Raw genomic sequence first — 24,255 nt, 5'->3', positions numbered from 1 at the left:
GGCGTGGTTTAAAGTCTAAATAATAAAGAGGTTCCAAACTAGTAGTGTGAATGCCTAGCTTAGGCATAGTGACAGCCTGTTATTTCAGACTCATTTAGACTATTTAGTCCATTGTGATACCACTCTGGAATCACTGAGTGCTATCCGATTCTATGTTTATCTCAATGACAAGAGACCTCCTTTTTATATTCGAAGGTCATTCCACATTGTGGTGAAACCACTTAGAGAAGCTATGAAGTTTCAAAAATTTCACCAGCATAACTGAGAGGCGATAATCCACCGCCGATAACCATTTGGTGTTTGATAGAAACTGCGATTGAACCCATGACCATATGCAAATCGGGTATGCTAACCACTGAACCATGGTGATCCAACTTGTGAGCCAGAAGTAGTGCAAATTTAGATAATTTCCAATGAATTTTATGTAGGTTTGGGAGTGTATAATAAGTCATTCCGTTTGGATCACATCGATTGCCGATTATATTTTCTTGAGATATGCTGACATTTTGCACAAACTCATTTTGTGTCTGCAGGCAGGTTAAGTTCGAATATGACTATATTGGTTCATGTTTCTATATAGTCTCCATAAGAACCGATCCCCCGATTTGACTTCTTGAGCATTGACTCCGCTACATTCATCCGATTTTTCTGATATTGAAAATTTGGAGGAGGAAAATTTCTTGAGGGTATGGAAGCACGGATGCCGCATTTGGTACAATTCTCCCAAAAATTGAAGATTTTTTTCAGTTTGGTAGATTAGTAGAATTCTTGATGCTTTGGTAGATTTTGCAAAATATATAAATAAAATTTATACCAAGTTTTCTAAAATTTTCTATAGAAATTAAATTTTGAGAATTTTTTTTTATGAGAAAATTTTCTATAGAAATAAAATTTTGAGAAAATTTTCTTCAGAAATAAAATTTTGTGAAAATTTTTTATAGAAATAAAATTTTGATAAAATTTTCTATACAAATAATTTTACCAAAATTTTCTATAGAAATAAAATCTTAAGAATTTTTTTTATGAAATGCAATTTTGAAAACATTTCCTATAAAAATAAAATTTTGAAAAAAATTTGTATACACATAAAATTTTGAGAAAATTTTCTATAGAAATAAAATTCATTCGTTTTTTTTTGTTATTGTTGGTTTTTTCCTGTTGGCTAAGCTACACTTGTTGTTTAGTCAATGCATGATTTTGAGCTAGAAATAAAATTTTGATAAATTATCTTTACAAATAATTTTAACAAAATTCCCTATAGAAATAGAATTTTGAGAAAATTTTCTATAGAATATAATTTTGTGAAAATTTTCTATACACATAAAATTTTGAAAAAAAATTCAATAAAAATAAAATGTTCTTTTTTCTTTTGATAAAATTGTCTACAATTTTGAGCAAAAATTTCTACAGAAATAAAATTTTGAAAAAATTTTCTATAGAAATAAAATTTTGAGAAAATTTCCTACACAAATAATTTTAACAAAATTTTCTGCAGAAATACAATTTTGTGAACATTTTTTATAGAAATAAAAGTTTGAAAAAAATTTTTTTATGCAATTTTGAAAACATTTCCTATAAAAATAAAATTTTGAAAAAAATTTTCTATACACATAAAATATTGAGAATTTTTTTTTTAGAAAATTTTGAGAAAATTGTCTACAATTTTGAGAACATTTCCTATAGAAATAAAATTTTCTATCAAAACAAAATGTTAACTAAATTTCCTATAGAAATAAAATTTTGAGAAAATTTTCTATAGAAATAAAATTATGAGAAAGTTTTCCATAGAAAATTTTGAGAAAATTGTCTAAAATTTTGAGAAAATTTTCTATAGAAATAAAATTTTGAGAAATTTTTCTAAAGAAGTAAAATTTGAGAAAATTTCCTACACAAATAATTTTAACAAAATTTTCTGTAGAAATACAATTTTGCGAAATTTGCGAAAAATTTTTTATGCAATTTTGAAAAAATTTCCTATAAAAATAAAATTTTGAAAAAATAGTCTATACACATAAAATATTGAAAAATTTTTTTTAGAAAATTTTGAGAAAATTGTCTGCAATTTTGAGAACATTTCCTATAGAAATAAAATTTTGAGAAAATTTTCTATAGAAATAAAATTATGAGAAAGTTTTCTATAGAAAATTTTGAGAAAATTGTCTACAATTTTGAGAAATTTTCTGTAGAAATAAAATTTTGGGAAAATTTTCTATAGAAATAAAATTTTGAGAAATTTTTCTAAAGAAGTAAAATTTTGAGAATATTTTCTTCAGAAATACAATTTTGAGAAAATTGTATTTCTATAGAAAATTGTGGGAAGATGGTCTACAATTTTCTATAGAAATAAAATTTTGAGAAAGTTTTCAATAGAAATACAATTTTGACAAAATTTCCTAAAGAAATAAAATTGTGAAAAAAATTTCTATATAAATAAAATTTTGAGAGAATTTTCTATAGAAAATTGTGAGAAAATTGTCTACAATTTTGAGAAATTTTCTGTAGAAATAAAATTTTCTACAAAAATAAAATTTTAATAAAATTTTCTATGCAAATAATTTTAACAAAATTTTCTATAGAAATAAAATTTTGTGAAAATTTTGTATAGAAATAAAATTTTGTGAAAATTTTGTATAGAAATAAAATTTAGAAATTTTTTTTAATGCAATTTTGAAAAAATTCCTATAGAAATAAAATTTTGAAAAAAATTGTCTATACACATAAAATATTGAGAACATTTTTTTTTAGAAAATTTTAAGAAAATTGTGTACAATTTTGAGAATAGTTCCTATAGAAATAAAATGTTTACAAAATTTTCGATAAAAATAAAATGTTGAAAAAATTTCCTATAGAAATAAAATTTTGAGAAAATTTTCTATAGAAAATTTTGAGAAAATTGTCTACAATTTTGAGAATTTTTCTGTAGAAATAAAATTTTGAGAAAATTTTCAATAGAAATAAAATTTTGAGAAATGTTTCTAAAGATGTAAAATTTTGAGAATATTTTCTACAGAAATAAAATTTTGAGAAAAATTTGTATAGAAAATTTTGAGAAGATTGTCTATAATTTTGAAAGAATTGTCTATAAAATTAAATGAACTCTTCTATAGAAATAACATTTTAATAAAATTTCTATATAAATAATTTTAAAAAAATTTTCAAAATTTTGACAAAATTTTATTTCATACATTCATGTCCATTGTGAGTAAGTTATCCGTGTTTTTTAACATTTAAAATTCGACACATTTACAATTCAAGGGATATTTTACACCCAAAAAATTGTCGCCAAATAGAGGGATTCATTCATTCGGAGAAAAAACATTTTATTCATACTAACCATAAATACTTAATGAAAACTTCAAAATAAAATTGTTTAAAATTGATTTATGATACAATTGTTTGATTTATGATAAAATTATTTTCAAATTTTGTACATTATTTTGCGCAACCGTGTAGGGAAACCGCAATTTGCCCCCGATGTGGGTGATATTTTAATTCTAGAGGTATCTCAATTTCGTAAAGAGCTGCACCATTTTTGATATATCCGCCCATTTTTTGGTATAGCCTTCATATGGGCCGATCTCCCGATTTGACGTCGTAAAGACGCAATTTTAGCCCGATTTGTTTGAAATTTAAAATCTAGAGGTATTTTATATCCAAAAGGAACTTAAAGAATCAAAAATACTGCAAACCTAAAAGCGAATGTTACGTACCGTATGAACTGATGGGTTTAAGGGTATGTTCCGTAAAATTCACCTAAACTTGTAATATTAATTAAATGTCCATAACAAAGTCCTTATGTATCTAAAATTTACTACAGACACGATATTACCGAATTGTTTTCAAAGAAAATTATTTTATGCGATCCATGGTTGAGGATATTTAAGATTCGGCCTGGCCGTATATATTTTTCCCTAGTTTATAATTTTTAGGATTTGAAAAACATTTTCGATCCGGCCGGGAGTTGACTGTATTGTATATCATTTTTTACTTAATTTTTTTTTTTTAAGCTGAACATTTTATTTGAGTAAAATTTGATAGCCTATTTCTGCCTGTTCTTTAAATGACTAAAGATTTTCTAAAGTAGGGAAGGCTTCCAATCCATAGTGATAGCTTCATAGTGTAAGCTTCAGCCTGGATTTTTTTATTTGTTTTTAATGATTTGGTACACATTTCTATTCCAATCCACTGTGCAGATTGTAAATATATCAAAGAGGAAAGCTGTCAAAATCTAAAGTGAAAAACACAGGGTGGTAAACCTCAAAGACACGCGATGTATATCAGAAACACAAGACACTGCAATTTGTATGGCCTACTTGGGAAAGAATGCAAAAATATCAACAAAAAGCAAAAGTTAAAAATAAAAAAGAAATAATAGCAATTTTTGAAAAGAACCCTAGACAAATGTCAAATGAGCAAAGTGAAAGAGAAGGAAAGTTTCTATTGAAAGTCAAATAATTTTTCTTGCAACAAAGGTACATGCATGCATTAGCAGCACGTTGTAGTAAAAAGAAATTGAGGAGGGGGTAAGTGTTGTGCCTGGTTGTTAGCAAAGACAGAAGACAATGTCTTTGGTTGCTAATAGACTAGGCAAAAAATATAATTAATTTTGTTTCGTTTTATTATATGTATGTAAAATTCATAATAAATACACGAAGAAGACGTATGTTAATATTTTTACAAATATATTCAATTGGTGTTGTGGAATGTCGAAGGCAAATTACAAATATTAACAAAAGTTGGTAAAGCTTAGTATTTGCTTAATATGTAGGACACAATATTGAAATAAAATTACATTACATTTAAAATATTTCTTGGTTGTAATTATTGCATTTGTAAACAAAAAAACAATTTTAATTACATTTAGTGTAACGGTTGGCTGATAAGTCCCTGGTCTAACAAAGATTCAATTTAGTTCACTTCAAGAGCGATACAACGGTTATAACGACCTTCCAATTTTTTGATACCATTTTGATAGTACTCCTTCGGTTTTGCCTCAAAATAGGCCTTAGTTTCGGCGATCACCTCTTCATTGCAGAGAAATTTTTTGCCCTGCGATCATCCTTTTGAGGTCTGAGAACAAGAAAAAGTCTCTGGGGGCCAGATCTGGAGAATTCGGTGGGTGGGGAAGCAATTCGAAGCCCAATTTATGAATTTTTGCCATCGTTCTCAATGACTTGTGGCACGGTGCGTTACCAACATTTTCCTTGTAAAGTCGACACTGCTATGTCGAAAACTTGTACGAATGGCCTAAATTGTCCTATACTTCTAATACATAGCTATCGACTGATACATCATAAATACACTTTTGCAAAGTTGCCTAAAATTGCTTCAGATTTAAATGTTTCCCATATATAGCACTCAACACATTTGATGGATTTGATATGGTATCGAAAGTGTAAATGTACAAAGTGATGCAGGGTATAATATAGTCGGCCCAGCCTGACTTTAGACTTTCCTTACTTGTTTTGTATTGTTTAAGAAAGTTTCATATTTTGAAAAAAAAAATGTGTTCAAAATTGTTCAAATGCCACTATATAGCATTCAAGACAGAAATAATTTAAGTAAAATTTACTGGAATTAGGAAACTATGAATACAACTTATGTAAAATTTACATATTTTCGAAAAAATATGAACCATTTTAGTAAAATAGTTCTTTATTCATTCATTCATTTTTTTAAAACTGTTTTCTCATTTTTAGTTCATGTTATTAAAGAAAGCAAAAAAAAAAAAACAAGTATATACGGCCATAAGTTCGGCCAGGCCGAATCTTATGTACCCTCCACCACGGATTGGGTAGAAACTTCTACGAAAGACTAAAGACTTAAATATCATATACTACCACCACGTTCCAAATTTCAACCAGATCGGGGGAATTTTGCTCCTCCACAAGGCACCGGAGGTCAAATCTGTGGATCGGTTTATATGGGAGCTATATATTATTATGGGCTGATAGGAACCAATTCCTGCATGGTTGTTGGATACCCTATACTAACATCACGTACCAAATTTCAACCGAATGGGAAGAATTTTGCTCTTCCAAGGTGCTCCGGAGGTCAAATCTGGGGATCGGTTTATATGGGGCCTATATATAATTATGGACCGATATCGACCAATTTTTGCATGGGTGTTTGAGGCCATATATTAACATCACGTACCAAATTTCAACTGAATCAAATCTGGTGATAGGGTTATATGGGGCCTATATATAATTATGGACCGATATGGACCAATTTTTGCATGGTTGTTAGAGACCGTATACTAACACCATGCACCAAATTTCAGCCGGATTGGATGAAATTTGCTTCTCTTAGAGGCTCCGCAAGCCAAATCGGGGGATCGGTTTATATGGGGGCTATATATAATTACGGACCGATGTGGATCAATTTTTGCATGGTTGTTAGAGACCACATACTAACACCATGTACCAAATTTCAGCCGGATCGGATGAAATTGGCTTCTCTTAGAGGCTCTGCAAGCCAAATCGGGGGATCGGTTTATATGGGGGCTATATATAATTATTGACCGATATGGACCAATTTTTGCATGATTGTTAGAGACCATATACTTTTAATTTTACTTTTAATTTTAGCCGGATCGGATGAAATTTGCTTCTCTTAGAGGCCTCGCACGCCAAATTTGGGGGTCCGTTTATATGGGGGCTGTACGTAAAAGTGGACCGATATGGCCCATTTGCAATACCATCCGACCTACATCAATAACAACTACTTGTGCCAAGTTTCAGTCATATCAGTCGATAGCTTCGGAAGTTAGCGTGATTTCAACAGACGGCCGGACGGACGGACGGATATGCTCAGATCGACTCAGAATTTCACCACGACCCAGAATATATATACTTTATGGGGTCTTAGAGCAATATTTCGATGTGTTACAAACGTAATGACAAAGTTAATATGGGGGTATATTAATGGTGGAGGGTATAACAATTAAATAAGGAAAATTTTCTTTCATTTGGAAAAATTTAATTGAAGCAAGTCAGATATTACGAATTATAGAGGCATTGCTAAATTAAGTGCTATTCCAAAACTGTTGGAGAAAATTATTTCTGATAGTTTGAATCATCAAGTCTCCTCTCTTCTATCGCCTAAACAACACGGCTTCCGTAAATCTTGTTCGACCATAACAAATATCTTGGAATTGACTACAATGGTTAATGACCATTCACTTTTACTGTACAAACTGCATCGCATGGGCTTCAGTGAATTAATGGTATCCTGGTTTGAAAGTTATCTAAAGAATCGTACACAATTTGTAGTATTTGATAACATTATTTCAAAATCAATACATGTGCCTTCTGGTGTTCCACAAGGCAGTCATCTTGGCCCTCTATTCTTCTGCCTATTTATAAATGACCTTCCATCAGCCATTAAATATGGTTACACTCTCATGTATGCTGACGATGTTAAAATTATAAAGGTTATTCGGAATAGTGATGACCAATCCTTACTCCAATCTGATCTGAATAGCATGTACAGATGGTGCTCATCAAATATGATGGAACTGAACATAAGGAAATGCAAGCATATCTCTTTTTATAGATTAAATTATATCGACACGAATTATAACTTGAATGGCACAACGCTTGAAACTGTTGAATCCTTTAAAGATCTTGGAATACTTTTGGATCGCATGCTAAATTTTAGATCTCACATTTCTATGACTGTAAATAAGGCCTATGGATCATTTGGATTTGTCAAGCGCTGGAGTAAGGAATTTTCTGACCCATTTGTTACAAGAAACTTATATACTTCACTTGTGCGTCCTATCCTGGAATATGGATCTGTAATTTGGGACCCACAGTACCAAATTCATTGCAATCGTATTGAATCTGTTCAGAAACAATTTTTACTGTTTTGTTTACGTCGGAATAACTGGACACCTCAAACCTTGCCGTCTTACAAAGAAAGACTATCGCTCATCAAATTACCTACACTGAAAAGTAGACGTACCATGCTGAATATCTGTTTTATGGTTGATTTAATTAACGGAAGATTTAAATCTGACTTCCTTATTAACAGCATATCATTCAATGTACCCTTTAGACCTACCCGCAACTTTGAACTGCTCCACATTGAATACTTTCGAACGAACTTTGAAAACAACGATTTGTCAGAAGAGAAATACAATGTAAAGAAAAAGATAACATTATTATTAAATACTTGATATATTAACAAACAATATGTATATAATGTAATATATTACTGTTAGTCTGTAAGGGTTTAATCCATACATGAAAATAAAAAAAAAAAAAAAGAACTAAAATAAAATTAAATCGTCTATACACATTTTTGTTGACTTTTTCTGGTGGTACCAGTCTAAGTTAGGTTTAGGTTAGGTGGCAGCCCGATGTATCAGGCTCACTTAGACTATTCAGTCCATTGTGATACCACATTGGTGAATTTCTCTCTTATCACTGAGTGCTGCCCGATTCCATGTTAAGCTTCCAGTTTGGATGCATTGCAGAGAGACAACAACTCAAAATAATTTATATTAGTATAGCTTACAATTCTTGTTTTGATCGATTCAGAGTAACAGTGAAGGCTCAAGTCAGGTCAAATCGAATAAAATACTCACATATTTGCATTCGAGTCAATAAACTATATTTTTAATTTAAAATACATTTTATCAGATGATCTGTGGTCATTGGCTTTTACACACAAGAAACAGTGAACCCATAAGTAAGATTAATTTTATTAAATTTAGGTTCATTTAATATAATTGAAAAAAACTGTATTACAAACGTCGATATTATGTAAATCAATAAGAATTGTAAATTTGGAAGCACTGAAATTCCCAGCATAAAAAAAACTTCAAAAAACAAAGTTGTTTGGATTTCGAAGTAATGCAAACTGGGATCATATCCAATGAATTTTACATGAGCTTTTCATAGGACGGAAGTACTTCATTTTTTGGATGCTTTGTATTGCTTTAGAAGTTGTGCCTTGGAAGTTCATTTGAATGAAGAAATTAAAAAAAAAATAAAAAACAATTTTTTTCCAATTTCAGTTTTTATTTTTTTTTATTTTTATTGGTATTTATTGTTATACTTTTATTTTTTTATTCTCTAAAAATTCTTCGCTTCCACCCAGAGTTGAACTTGGGTCTGTTGGTACCATAACAGAATGCCTTAGCACACTCATGTTACTAATATGACACCACGGCATGACATTCTAACTACTTCCTGAGATGTCCTTTATTTTTATTATGAATGAAACAATAAAGAACGCTGGTTCAAATCTTACTAGCGGAAAATTTGTTTATTAAATATTTTTCTAAAAAATTATTTTTTATGTTTTACGTACATCGTTTTTATACCCTCCACCATAGGATGGGGGGTATATTAACTTTGTCATTCCGTTTGTAACATATCGAAATATTGCTCTAAGACCCCATAAAGTATATATATTCTGGGTCGTGGTGAAATTCTGAGTCGATCTGAGCATGTCCGTCCGTCCGTCCGTCCGTCTGTTGAAATCACGCTAACTTCCGAACGAAACAAGCTATCGACTTGAAACTTGGCACAAGTAGTTGTTATTGATGTTGGTCATATGGTATTGTAAATGGGCCATATCGGTCCACTTTTACGTATAGCCCCCATATAAATGGACCCCCAAATTTGGCTTGCAGACCCTCTAAGAGAAGCAAATTTCATCCGATCCGGCTGAAATTTGGTACATTGTGTTAGTATATGGTCTCTAATAACCATGCAAAAATTGGTCCACATCGGTCCATAATTATATATAGCCCCCATATAAATGGACCCCCAAATTTGGCTTGCAGACCCTCTAAGAGAAGCAAATTTCATCCGATCCGGCTAAAATTTGGTACATGGTGTTAGTATATGGTCTTTAACAACCATGCAAAAATTGGTCCACATCGGTCCATAATTATATATAGCCCCCATATAAACCGATCACCAGATTTGACCTCCGGAGCCTCTTGGAAGACCAAAATTCCTCTGATTCAGTTGAAATTTGGTACGTGATGTTAATATATGGCCTCAAACACCCATGCAAAAATTGGTCGAAATCGGTCCATAAATATATATAGGCCCCATATAAACCGATCCCCAGATTTGACCTCGGGTTCCTTTTGGAGAAGCAAAATTCATCCGATCTGGTTGAAATTTGGTACGTGGTGATCGTATATGATATTTAACACACATGCCAAAAGTGGTCCATATCAGTCCATAATCATATATAGCCCCATATAAACCGATCCCGAGATTTGGTTTTGGAGCCTGTTGGAGGAGCAAGCTTCATCCGAGTGAGTTGAAATTTGGTACATTGTGCTACTATATGGTCGTTAACAACCATGCCTAACTAGGTCCATATCGGTCTATAGTTATATATATATATCCCTCAGATAAATCGATTTCCAATCACACAAAAATTGGTCCATATCAAGTTCATAATTGTATATAGCCCCCATATAAGCGACCCCATATTTCAATTCTGGCTCTCTACGTACCGTGCAAAAAGTCCATATCGATTCGTAATTATTTGTAGACTTAACTATACATAACTTGTTTGTCTAATATATACCACGTATGGACTAACTCAGAATTTAGAAAACGATGTTAAGAAGTTTTAAGATACCACAACCCAAGTATTTCGATTGTGGATGACAGTCTTTCGTAGAAGTTTCTACGCAATCCATGGTGGAGGGTACATAAGATTCGGCCTGGCCGAACTTACGGCCGTATATACTTGTTTTTATTATGAATGCAACAATAAAGAACGCTGGTTCAAATCTCACTAGCGCAAATTTTTTATTAAATATTTTTTGTTTAGTTTTCTTAGTTGACCTTTGGAATTTTATAATTATTGGGATTTTATCGTTTGGCTTGAGGTCATGATAAATGAAAAATGCTGTTGTAATTGTTTTTCATTTTTTTATTATTGAAATATTACTATTTTCTAAAAAAAATATTTTTTATGTTTATACGTACATCGTTTTAATTTTTTTTGCATATATTTTTTGTATAAATATATTTTTTCCATTAAAAATCAACGAAAAATTAAAAATTATCGTAATTTGCAAAACCTTCTCAAAGGAACTTACAAGAATGTGAAAAAGTCAAACGGCATTTTTGAATTTTATTGCTGTTTTTGATTTCAGCTTAAAACCATGCATTGACTAAACTACAAGTGTAGCTTAACCAACAGAGGAAATTATGCTTGTCAAATTTATTTGGGCAAAGCCCTATAGACTGCAAGACGGTTGAATGTACAGCTGTTCCGGAATTACCACATTCCTCATCAGCAACCTCTACTTGTAGCAAAACTATCAACCAATTATCAGTATAAATTCGGGTAATTCACTCAACCCAAAGTGAACTACACTTGAACCTCCCAAAAAAGGTTTTTAGTCGGCGGTGCCTAACAAATTTGCGAGTAGTTTTGTTTTCCTTTTTTACTTTTTATTAATTTTCTATTTGTTTTCATGACATTTAATTGTCCAAAACTTTAATTTTCACTTAAAACGGCTTAATTCCGTACTTTCTAAGACTTGTCCACAAGGACTGCATCAGAAGTGGAAAAATCGCTAGGGGATCTCGGTATGCGCTTTAAAAGAAATGTTTGTGGAACAACTTCCAATTTTCAAAATTCAGCGTTTTTCACAGAAAAAAATTCACCAAAATTTTTCGAATTCAAATTTTAATTGAGTTTTAAAAAATATTCAACTAAAAATTTAATTGATTCAACAAATTTTTTAATTGAAATACAAAGCAAACTCAAAAATTAATATTATCAATTAATTTTTTAATTGGATCAATTAAATTTTTAATTGACCCTCAATTAATTTTTTAATTGATACTATCATTTCTGTGATTGAAGACATTTCAATTAATTGGATTGAATCAAAAAAAAAGTTTTTGTGTGTTGGAAGGTGTTTTTTAAAGAAAAATAACCGACGTGGCCAATTCAAACGTTTTTTACTGAAAATTTTAAAAAATAATAAATGAAAAAAAATATACTCCAATAGTTAATTAAATTATGACCATACGTTTTTTAATTCAAATGTACAATACATCCAGTTGGAAGTGTTCTTATTGAAGTTTATGAATAGACCTGATCGGATCGATTAAAACTTACCCCTCTGGAGGCTCCGGAAATCAAATCTGGGAATCTGTTTATGAGGGCCGATATAGATTAATTTTTTATGGTGTTTAAATGCCATATATTGGCATAACGTACCAAAATTCAAACGGATCGGATGAAATTTGCTAAATGTGGGGATCGGTTTATATTGTGGCTCCATGTCATTACTGACCGATATGGATCCATTTTTGCATGATTGTTAGAGGCCATAATTTAACACAACCGGATCGAATGAAATTTGTCCCTCCTAGTGGTTACGGAATTCAAATCTTTGGAGTCTGTTTATGTGAGGACTACACGCAAAAAAATAATTCTTTCCGAAATTTTAGACAAACAAAGTTCGTTTCTCATTTGCTTTTCGCTGTAAGGAAGTGTATTTGGAAGAAAAGTATATACTTTTTGTGATAAACGTTTATTCTTTTCCAGGATGTAAAAACAATTTCATAAAGACAAACTAAAAAAAAAAAACATTGTTTTCTTGCTAATTGCAGTTTCCCTCACATCTTTCTCACATCCACGGGGTTTTTTTTAGTTCTTAACACCTTTTCCTGTAATACCAACAATGTAGAAGAAATTATACGATTTTATAAATTTTTAACATTTTTTTACCTTTCGCCTGGACGGAGAATCGAACCACGGACCATGCACTTTGTAAGCCAACACACTAACCACTGAGCTATGTACCTGTTATGGTCATCAATAGATAAATATCCATATAAATTATATTTATATAGCATAGCTCGCGGCGCCCACGAACCGGATAAACAAAGTTTATTTCACAGAAACAAACATTTAGTTTGGCACCGTGGAGCAGTGGTTGCTACGTCCGACTTGCATGCCAAGGGTCGTGGGTTCGATCCCTGCTTCGACCAAAGTTTTTTTTGTTTGTTTTTTTTTTTACATATATTCCAGATATGTTCGGAAGATTCCGAAAATTTTTCAACATTACATTGTAGTACATTAAATGTTGAACTGTAAAATGTGTCTTATTAAAGACCTAAAGTCAGAAAAGAACAGTGTTTGATATAAACGAAATGGACTGTGTTGTTGTTTCAAAAATAACTTTTTTTATTGAAAAAATAAAAATTTTGTAACAAACGAATTTTTTGGTGATAAAAGTTTAAAATTTACAAAGCAATTAAAAAAACTCTAACAAAAGAAAAACGTTTTCGGTACACGTTTTCCAAACGTTTTTTTTTTCGTTGCGTGTATATGTAATTATGGAAAATTTTTTCTAAAGTTGTTAGAAGCTATATACTAACTATCACTTAACAAATTTCAGCTGCATGGAATGAAATTGGCACCTACTGTACGCTCCGGAAATCTAATCTGCGGATCGGTTTATATGAGGGCTATACTTAAAATTGGTCCGATATGGCCCATTTGCAATACCATCCGACCTACATCAATAGCAAACCGATTAAGTTTCAAGCCGATAGCTTGTTGCGGTCGGAAGTTTACTTGATTTCCACAGACGGACGGACATAGCGAGATCGACTAAGAATTTACCACAACCTACAATCTGAAGCTAATATTTCGATATCTTACAAACGGAATGGCAAAGCCAGTATACCCCCTTATCTTATGGCGGGGGTATAATAAAATAATCGGGGGTATAATGAAAACACCGGTTCTACCGGTGAAGCGAATATGGGATTTTCTGCTAAACCGACAATCGGTGCAAAAAGAAAAATCGGACGACAAATTTTTGTCCTCCAGTTTTGATCACTCGAATTAAAATCTTAATTGAATTCAATGAATGAAAATAACAAACAACACACATAAAATATTGTTCTTGTATATTTTGTGATTGAAATAATTTTTGTTAAAAATAATTGAATAATTTGATATCATACTTGAAGCAAAAAAAAAAAATATTTTCTAAGTATCTATTTTCACAGTGTAGTGAAATGGGTTATCGGCATTTCTTTTTGAAAAACGGATTATTTCTACCTAATACAATTACATGATGTAATACTATACATCAATTGGTTCTTAATGTTGGCTTACAATCGATAGTCCCAATATATCAAAAGAGAATAGAGTAAAGGCAGTTGTATAAAGACAAAAACATTATTCATTAGAAGACAAGCGATTAATGATAATTTAACCTAAGGGCAGCAATAGGCACAGGGGCTTCATTTGTAATTCAGAATTTTTGTTGTTTGTTGTTTTTTATTATTATTTTTTTTTTAACAATAGCCCTCTCAATGCTCATGCAGTCTCGCTCACGAAACTAATCACTGTTGAAACTAAATTTTAAAAAGTAAAAAATTTTTCATATTTTCATAGATTGGTCAAAATTTGCAAAAGTGAAAAAGTCATTTTTCTATTCTGTTTACCAGCAGACTTAAACTTTTTTTTTTGATATATATAATAATAGTCATCACAATAGAGGCTAAAGAAATTGTTGGCATAATGTAATCACTTTCTATAGACACTGTGCAACTAGCCTATTTATGTAGTTCATTAGGGCTTACAACTGAACATAAAAAACCGACAATCGATATATTGATTTAATGCCCTATTTGAAGTGTAACATGCGTCTATTTAGGCCTTTAAGCAAAATAATTGTTTTTTTTTGTGTCATGTATTGTTGATTTCTTTATAAATGGCTTCGCTCAGGCTATATCTAAGGAATATGTATTACAGGATATAATGGCTCAAGGCACCAAAATGTGCCTTGTTGTTATTATTAATGAGTAAAACAAGCATTTTTTTATAGATATAATTACATAGAAATTTGATAAACAGGTGAATTTGATATTCAGCCTAGGAAGAAAAAGCTAAAGATGGGTTGAACCGACTATGTTATACACTACAATAATGCTATTCAGTTGGGGTATTCCACAAAGTTGACACTTTTGTGTTTTTTTTTTTTTTTTTTTTTGAAACATTTCGACTGCCAAAAGCACCGTGGCACGACCGCGAGCCATTTGGTACTTTTTAATCACAATTACTCTATATAGAGTTACTCTGTCCTATATGTGGCCGTTTCTCAGATATCAATTCAACTCTAAAAATTATAAATAGCTGACATTGAAGAAATAAACATATTCCAAAATGAGGATATTTTAGTTCTTATTACAGGATTTCTACATTTTTGAGAGGAATATTGTCTACACCACATTCGTCCGCAAACGTCAAACGTGAAATGTGATTTTTTCCGCAACACTGAGGAACAGAGTATTATAAGATAGTTTATATATTTGAAACGCCCAGAAGAAGAAGAAGAAATACACACATGGTGTTTTTGGCAATAATGCTTAGAGTTGGCGCCTGAGACGGTTGCCACAATTAGTAAAATTCTCCAAAAATTATAAAAGTTTTACTTTGTAAATTGGTAAATTCTTTATTTTGGTAGATTTTGCCAAGAGGCAGGGTGAGTGTAGCAAATGTGGTACAGGATGGTAATATGGTATAGTAGCTTTTTTCACTATCTAACAACACACGAATAACTAAACCAAGCTGAATAGATTGTAGCTGTCAAAGAATGAAGTAATCAAAGATCAGTATGATTTTTGCAACTCTTTCATTGTGCCGTACTCGAATGTTTTTTTGGTGGTTCTTAATCATTTCGTTTTGTGTGAACGTATATTTTCAATTTATTAATTTTCGGATGTAAATAACTGACTAGTACTAAATAACCATAAAATGTATGCAATTGCGATACATATATTGCATTTATTTTTTCTACAAAAGAAAATCTACATTATGGTGTACCACATTACCTGAACATTTTATGAATTCGTGCTTAATGTGCTTTTTAATAAATTCGCAAATATATCCAAAATTATGGGTTTCTTATTTTTTGCTCATAGTTGCGTGGATGGCTAACACTACGAGTGAAATGAATGTCGTAAAATCTTAGCCATCGTCGGAGAAAAAATTTGGCTATCGAAAAACAAATGGGTATACCACATTTGTTGTACTCACCCTACTTCTTCATAAATTTTCTATGGAAATAAACTTTTCACAAAATGTTCTATAGAAATAAAATTTTATCAAAATTTTCTATAGAAATAAAAATTTGATAACATTTTCTATACAAATAAAATTTTAACATTTTCTATAGACATAAAATTTTGGCTAAATTTACTATAGAAATAAAATTTTGATACAATTTTTTATATAAATAAAATATTGAGAAAATTTTCTATAAAAATAAAGTTTTGACAAAATTTCCTATAGAAATAAATTGTTGACCAAATTTTCTATAGAAATTAAATTTTGACAAAATTTTCTATAGAAATAAATTGTTGACCAAATTTTCTATAGAAATAAAATTTTGACAAAATTTTCTATAGAAATAAAATTTTGACAAAATTTTCTATAGAAATAAAATTTTGACAAAATTTTCTATACAAATAAAATTTTCAAAAAATTTTCTATAGAAATAAAATTTTCAAAAAATTTTCTACAGAAATAAAATTTTGACAAAATTGCCTATAGAAATAAAATTTTGACAAAATTTTCTATAAAGTAAAATTTTGACAACATTTTGTATGGACATAAAATTTTGAGAAAATTTTCCATAGAAATAAAATTTTGACAAAATTTTCTATAGAAATAAAATTTTCACAAAATTTTCTACAGAAATAAAATTTTGAAAAAATTTACTATAGAAAAAAAAATTTGAGAAAATTGTCTATAAAAATAAAATTTTGGCAAAATTTTCTATAGAAGTAAAATTTTGACAACATTTTGTATGGAAATAAAATTTTGAGAAAATTTTCTATAGAAATAAAATTTTGTGTAAATTTACTATATAAATAAAATTTTGACAAAATTTTCTATAGAAATAAAATTTTCAAAAAATTTTCTACAGAAGTAAAATTTTGACAAAATTTTCTATAGAAATAAAATTTTGACAAAATTTTCTATAGAAATAAAATTTTGACAAAATTTTGTATAGAAATAAAATTTTGACAAAATTGTCACAGAAATAAAATTCTTACAAAATTTTCAAAGAAATAAAATTCTTACAAAATTTTCTAAAGAAAATAAAATTTTTACAAAATTTTCTGCAGAAATAAAATGTTGACAAAATATTCTATAGAAGTAAAATTTTGACAAATTTTTTTTTATAGAAATAAAATTTTTACAAAATTTTCACAGAAATAAAATTCTTACAAAATTTTCTAAAAAAAAAAATTTTTGACTAAATTTTCTAAAGAAATACAATTTTTACAAAACTTTCTAAAGAAAATAAAATTTTGACAAAATTTTCTGCAGAAATCAAATTTAACAAAATAAGTTTTTTTTAGAAAACCTAAAAATATTTTCCAAATCGGTCTAGATTTAAATATATGTATACTTTTACAATAGTCTTTAAATTTGATATTATGTAATGTTAGCACCTTTTGACTTCGAAAAGTACATTTTTAATACATTTTTAGTACTTTTTCGTCAACATCATTTATAATCCCTGATTGTAACATATTTGATGATTAGTTAAACTATTAGGGTAAACTAGTTCCATGACAAGGCACTTCCTTTTTATAGCTGAGACCGAATGGCGTTTCATATTACTGTGAAACCAAATAGAGAAACTTTAAAACACTCAGAAATGAAACCAGTATTACTGAAAGGGGATAATCCACCGCAGAAAACTTTTTTGGTGTTCGTTCGAAACTAGATTCGAACCCAGGACCCTTTGTGTCCAAGCAGGTTATGCTAACCATTGCACCACGGTAGCACCCAACCCCTATCCGATGATGGTCTTATAATCACAGGATGATTTCACCTTAACTAACTTTGGACTCTGGTCATAGAAGAAAAGCCAGCCCGAAGGACGTTCTTTGACATTGAGAGCTGAGCTCAGTGGAATAAGTCGGTGTATGGATAACAGTCGCAAACTCCGTGCAAATATCGACTACACGCAGAGAAGAAATATGATCACCATATATGTTTCAAGAGCAAAACGTTATGTTTGGAAGGCGAATATGGAACATTTTTGTCTTAAACATATTTTTATCTCACCAAATATACTCATGCTTGCTTAAGTTAACTCCATAATTCCGGAGAAAATAACATTGATGCGATATACATGTTACATGTTCCCCGTCCAAATATAACATTATTCTCTTGAAACAACACACAGATAAGGAATATGATCACCTCATATATATTACAAGAGCAAAAAGACCTAACCTAGGTCTATACATGGACCAATACTCACCACCTCTTAACGTTCTTCAAATACCTCTAGAATTCCACTTTCAGACGAATTGGGTGAAAATTTCGAATTCTAGAAGCCCAAGAAATAAAGTCGGGAGATCGGTCTATATGGGGGCTATACCAAAACATTGACCGATAGGCACCATTGTCGGCAGACCTCTTTATGGTCCTAAAATATCTCTAGATTTTTAATTTCAGGCAAATCGGATAGAAAATACAGTTCTAGGCGCCCAAGAAGCAAATTCGGGGGGATCGGTCTATATGGGGCCTATACCAAAACATAGACCGATACGGGCTATTTCCGACACACCTCTTTATGGTCCAAAAATACCTCTAGATTTTTAATTTCAGGCAAATCGGATAGTAAATGCAGTTTCTAGAAGCCCAAGAAGTAAAATCGGGAGTTCGGTCTATAGGCTATACCAAAAAATGGACCGATACACCCTATTTTCGATACACCTCTTTAAGGTCCAAAAATACTCCTAGATTTTCAATTTCAGGCATATCGGATAGAAAATACAGTTCCTAGACACCCAAGAAGCAAAATCGGGAGATCGGTCTATATGGGGGCTATACCAAAACATGGATCGATGGGCACCATTTTCCGTACACCTTTTTATACCCACCACCATAGGATGGGGGGTATATTAACTTTGTCATTCCGTTTGTAACACATCGAAATATTGCTCTAAGACCCCATAAAGTATATATATTCTGGGTCGTGGTGAAATTCTGAGTCGATCAGAGCATGTCCGTCCGTCCGTCCGTCTGTTGAAATCACGCTAACTTCCGAACGAAACAAGCTATCGACTTGAAACTTGGCACAAGTAGTTGTTATTGATGTAGGTCGGATGGTATTGCAAATGGGTCATATCGGTCCACTTTTACGTATAGCCCCCATATAAACCGATCCCCCGATTTGGCTTGCGAGGCCCCTAAGAGAAGCAAATTTCATCCGATCCGGCTAAAATTTGGTACATGGTATCAGTATATGGTCTCTAACAACCATGCAAAAATTGGTCCACATCGGTCCATAATTATATATAGTCCCCATATAAACCGATCCCCAGATTTGGCTTGCGAGGCCTCTAAGAGAAGCAAATTTCATCCGATCCGGCTGAAATTTGGTACATGGTGTAAGTATATGGTCTCTAACGACCATGCAAAAATTGGTCCACATCGGTCCATAATTATATATAGCCCCCATATAAACCGATCCCCCGATTTGGCTTGCGAGGCCTCTAAGAGAAGCAAATTTCATCCGATCCGGCTGAAATTTGGTACGTGATGTTAGTATATGGTCTCTAACAACCATGCAAAAATTGGTCCACATCGGTTCATAATTATATATAGCCCCCATATAAACCGATCACCAGATTTGACCTCCGGAACCTCTTGGAAGACCAAAATTCATCTGATTCAGTTGAAATTTGGTACGTGGTGTTTATATATGGCCTCAAACTCCCATGCAAAAATTGGTCGATATCGGTCCATAATTATATATAGGCCCCATATAAACCGATCCCCAGATTTGACCTCCAGAGCCCCTTGGAAGAGCAAAATTCTTCCCATTCGGTTGGAATTTGGTACGTGATGTTAGTATAGGGTATCCAACAACCATGCAGGAATTGGTTCCTATCAGTCCATAATTATATATAGCTCCCATATAAACCGATCCACAGATTTGACCTCCGGTGCCTTTTGGAGAAGCAAAATTCATCCGATCTGCTTGAAATTTGGTACGTGGTGGTAGTATATGATATTTAACAACCATGCCAAAAGTGGTCCATATTAGTCCATAATCGTACATAGCCCCATATAAACCGATCCCGAGATTTGGTTTTGGAACCTCTTGGAGGAGCAAATTTCATCCGAGTGAGTTGAAATTTGGTACATTGTGCTAGTATATGGTCGTTAACAACCATGCTTAACTAGGTCCATATCGGTCTATAGTTATATATGGCCCTCAGATAAATCGATCCCCAATCACACAAAAATTGGTCCATATCAAGTTCATAATTGTATATAGCCCCCATATAAGCGACCCCCATATTTCAATTCTGGCTCTCTACGTACAAAAAGTCCATATCGATTCGTAATTATTTGTAGACTTAACTATACATAACTTTTTTGTCTAATATATACCATGTATGGACTAAATCACAATTTAGAAAACGATGTTAAGAAGTTTTAAGATACCACAACCCAAGTAATTCGATTGTGGATGATAGTCTTTCGTAGAAGTTTCTACGCAATCCATGGTGGTGGGTACATAAGATTCGGCCTGGCCGAACTTGCGGTCGTATATACTTGTTATGGTCTTCAAGTACCTCAAGATTTTCAATTTCAGGCAAATTGGATAAAACTACGGTTTTTTCGGGAAGTCGGTTTATATGGGGACTATATCAAAACCTGGACCGATATAGCCCATCTTCGAACTTGACCTGCCTGCAAACAAAAAACGAATCTGTGCCAAATTTCAGGACAATAGCACCATTATTGAAGGCTGTAACGTGATTACAACAGACAGACAGACAGACGGACATGCTTATATCGTCTTAGGGCGTTTTCGTTTCGCAAAAAATATGTTGCCTTGGTGTTACACTACTTTTTCCCTCATTGTTTTTTCGCCCAAATGATATTGTCATTCCAAAGTTATTGTTAATTCATAATATTGTAAGGGATACCGGATCCAAAATCTAAGATAGTGTCCTTGATATTTTGCAATCAATTTCGAGAATGTTGCACCTTTTTTCCCAATCGAAATCGCCATTAGAATTTCTCCCTGGTCAAGAATATATATATTTTATATAGTCGGAAATCGATATTTCGATGTGTTACAAACGGAATGGCAAACTTATTATACACCCCATCACCATTCTATGGTGGTGGGTATGAACTCCTGAACTCCTGTGCAGTTAAAATAAATAACATCTTTGGGAGGACATTTTTGGAAGTGCTTTTAAAGTTGTGCCTTTAGAAGAAAATTTTTATGCTGGCATAAAATTTTTATGCTGGCATAACATTTTTGTAAATACAATATGCTTGGATGCAAACATATATTAATTTAGATATAGCCTATAAACATATATGTGTTTAGAAAGAGAGACCTAGATAGTATGCTGCAAGTAACCAATTGGCGCCATAAAAATATATACACAAAGAAAATTTTATTAAAATTGTTTCTACAAATGTACGTCTAAGCTGAAACATAATATGTTTGAGAAATATAAACAATATTTTGTTTAGACCAATCCTATTAATACATATGCTTGAAGCAGAATGTGTTTGGGGTATATGTTAAAGTGGCGAATTTTTTGAGGGTGCGGTTTTTTAAAAAATCGAGTTAAAACATTTGGATTTTCATTTTTTCAATACTGGGTTTATTTGGACTTTCTATCAGAACCCCATATTTCGATGACAAAATTATTTTAGTTAACCTCCATCCTATGATGGGGGGATAAATAAATATTAAAATGATAAACAATCGAGACTACATAGCGCCAAAAGCCAGCAAACGTATCATTACAGGTCAAATACATATTCCATGAATTATGATAATTTTATTAGAATTGTTTATTTTTTTTTTTTTTTATTTTTGCTCTCTTATCATACCGACCTTGATATGGGCATCTTTGAAACGAGTGGTTACGGAAACAACAGCAATGTAGAGATAACAAATCTCCTTCAATTCCTCTGCAGAATTTATTGGCCTTTATCCAAATATGGATTATTTTTTTTAGGTTGGTTGGTTGTCAATATCTTTGTAGTTGAATGAATACCAGTAGTAAAAGTACATACATATGTACTTTTTTTATTATAATAACAATAAAGTCGTATCATATATGTAAGAGTTACATATACGAAATAAATTTTTTGCTTTTGTTTTGCGAGGAGGAGGAGGAGCACAATAAAATCACTTCACATTCTATCTATGTGTCATCACTTGAAATCGCATGGCTTTGAAATCCTTTGTAGTCACAGCAATCGACGTATTTCTTGCGTGAGCAATGGTGAAGCAGCGACATTCTTTCGATATCCTGGCGACAGAGAAATAACTAAAAGATGTCAATCACTTTTCATTTCCAACAGTCATTAACATTTCCGCTGTGTTGGGGCTAGGGTATGCCCCGCCGTCCACCCTTAGTTCCACCTTAGAAGGGCTCTAGCAATCACAAGAGTTCTATGGATTATTAAGAGACGAGGGTGCTTTTTTGCCCCTTACCTATATTTAATTATAGGGAATGATTATTTCTCAATGCACAGAGGCCATACAGACAGGTATTTGGAATAGTGGTGAGTGTGTTGTTTTTTTAGCCCTGTTTAATTTTTATTATTGGTTGTTGATTTTTTCCCTTTTTTCATTTCTCATTATTGGCCTTTTTTGTTAACACAATCACTCGCACTAGTCCACACTCACTCACTCAAACACTGATAGACTAAAATGCCAAAAACACACGGAATAGAAAACAAAAAAGAGAAATCCCGTCCTCGATTACACTCCTTCCGCTATCGACCCTCTTTTATTGGCCCATAGGTTTCGTTATGACTTGGCACAACATGCGTTCACTTAGCCAGAAAAAATAAATCCGTTCCGCTCGACAATTAAAGAATAACTAAATTTTACCCGAATATTTCTGTGAAAGCTTTGGGGAATGTAAAAAAGCTTTGAGGCTTTTATCGCTCAGAACACATGTTCGACTCGGGCATGCGCTTTGAGGGAATACTTTCTCTCTCTCTCTCTCTGTTTATTATGACTTTGTTGTGATAGCAAAAAGCGCCAAAAAATGCCTTTTGTTTACTTAGGAGATTTTATCATGGCTTAAGATGCAAATAAGTAAACATTGCAAACCTTTGTTGAGGTTTTCTCCAAAGTGTGCGTGTCTGTGCTGGGAAGATGTTTTGGCGTGACTGAACAAATGAAGAGAACAGATTTTGGGGAATATTAGAATCAAAATTTTATTTCTATTAAAAATTTTTATTTCTATAGAAAAGTTTGTCAAAATTTTATTTCCATTGAAAATTTTGTCAAAATTTTAATTCTATAGAAATTTGTGAAAAATTTTGTTTCTATCGAAAATTTTGTCAAAATTTAATTTCTATAAAAAATTTTGTCACAATTTTGTTTCTATAGAAAATTTTGTCAAAATTTTATTTCTTTAGAAAATTTTATTTCTATAGAAAATTTTGTCAAAATTTTATTTCTATACAAATTTTGCCACAATTTTGTTTCTATAGAAATTTTTCCAAAATTTTATTTCTATAGAAAATTTTGACAAAATTTTATTTCTATAGAAAATTTTGTCAAAATTTTATTTTTATAGAAAATTTTGTAAAAATTTTGTTTCTATAGAAATTTTTCCAAAATTTTATTTCAAGAGAAAATTTTGTTAAAATTTTATTTCCGCAGAAAATTTTGTCAAAATTTTATTTCTATAGAAAATTTTGTCAAAATGTTATTTCTGTAGAAAATTTTGTCAAAATTTTATTTCTATAGAAAATTTTGTCAAAATTTTATTTCTATAGACAATTTTGTCACAATTTTGTTTCTATAGAAATTTTTGTGAAAATTTTATTTTTTACAAATTTTTCTCACAATTTTACTTCTATAGAAAATGTCGTCAAAATGTTATTTCTATAGGAAATTTTGACAAAATTTTATTTCTATAGAAAATTTTGTCAAAATTTTATTTCTATAGAAAATTTTGTAAAAATTTTGTTTCTATAGAAATTTTTCCAAAATTTTATTTCAATAGAAAATTTTGTTAAAATTTTATTTCCGCATAAAATTTTGTTAAAATTTTATTTCCGCAGAAAATTTTGTCAAAATTTTATTTCTATAGAAAATTTTGTCAAAATGTTATTTCTGTAGAAAATTTTGTCAAAATTTTATTTCTATAGAAAATTTTGTTAAAATTTTATTTCTATAGACAATTTTGTCACAATTGTGAT

General features: G+C 31.2%; 1 protein-coding gene across 1 annotated transcript in view; it reads right to left on the bottom strand.

Moving 5' to 3' along the window:
• The window catches only part of tadr (torn and diminished rhabdomeres), a 58,444-nt gene extending 35,546 nt beyond the window's left edge, over positions 1-22,898 (bottom strand). The window contains exon 1 of the mRNA XM_075297051.1: positions 21,923-22,898. Coding sequence (XP_075153166.1) covers positions 21,923-21,936 — 14 coding nt within the window. The 5' untranslated portion in view covers positions 21,937-22,898. The remainder of the gene's footprint in view (positions 1-21,922) is intronic.
• Between the last annotated feature and the right edge of the window lie 1,357 nt (positions 22,899-24,255).

Source organism: Haematobia irritans, chromosome 2 (assembly GCF_050003625.1).
Source record: "Haematobia irritans isolate KBUSLIRL chromosome 2, ASM5000362v1, whole genome shotgun sequence".
In the NCBI taxonomy this organism is placed as follows: domain Eukaryota; kingdom Metazoa; phylum Arthropoda; class Insecta; order Diptera; family Muscidae; genus Haematobia; species Haematobia irritans.
The sequence above is the reverse complement of the archived record's forward strand: the minus strand, read 5'-3'. Positions and strand labels throughout refer to the sequence as shown.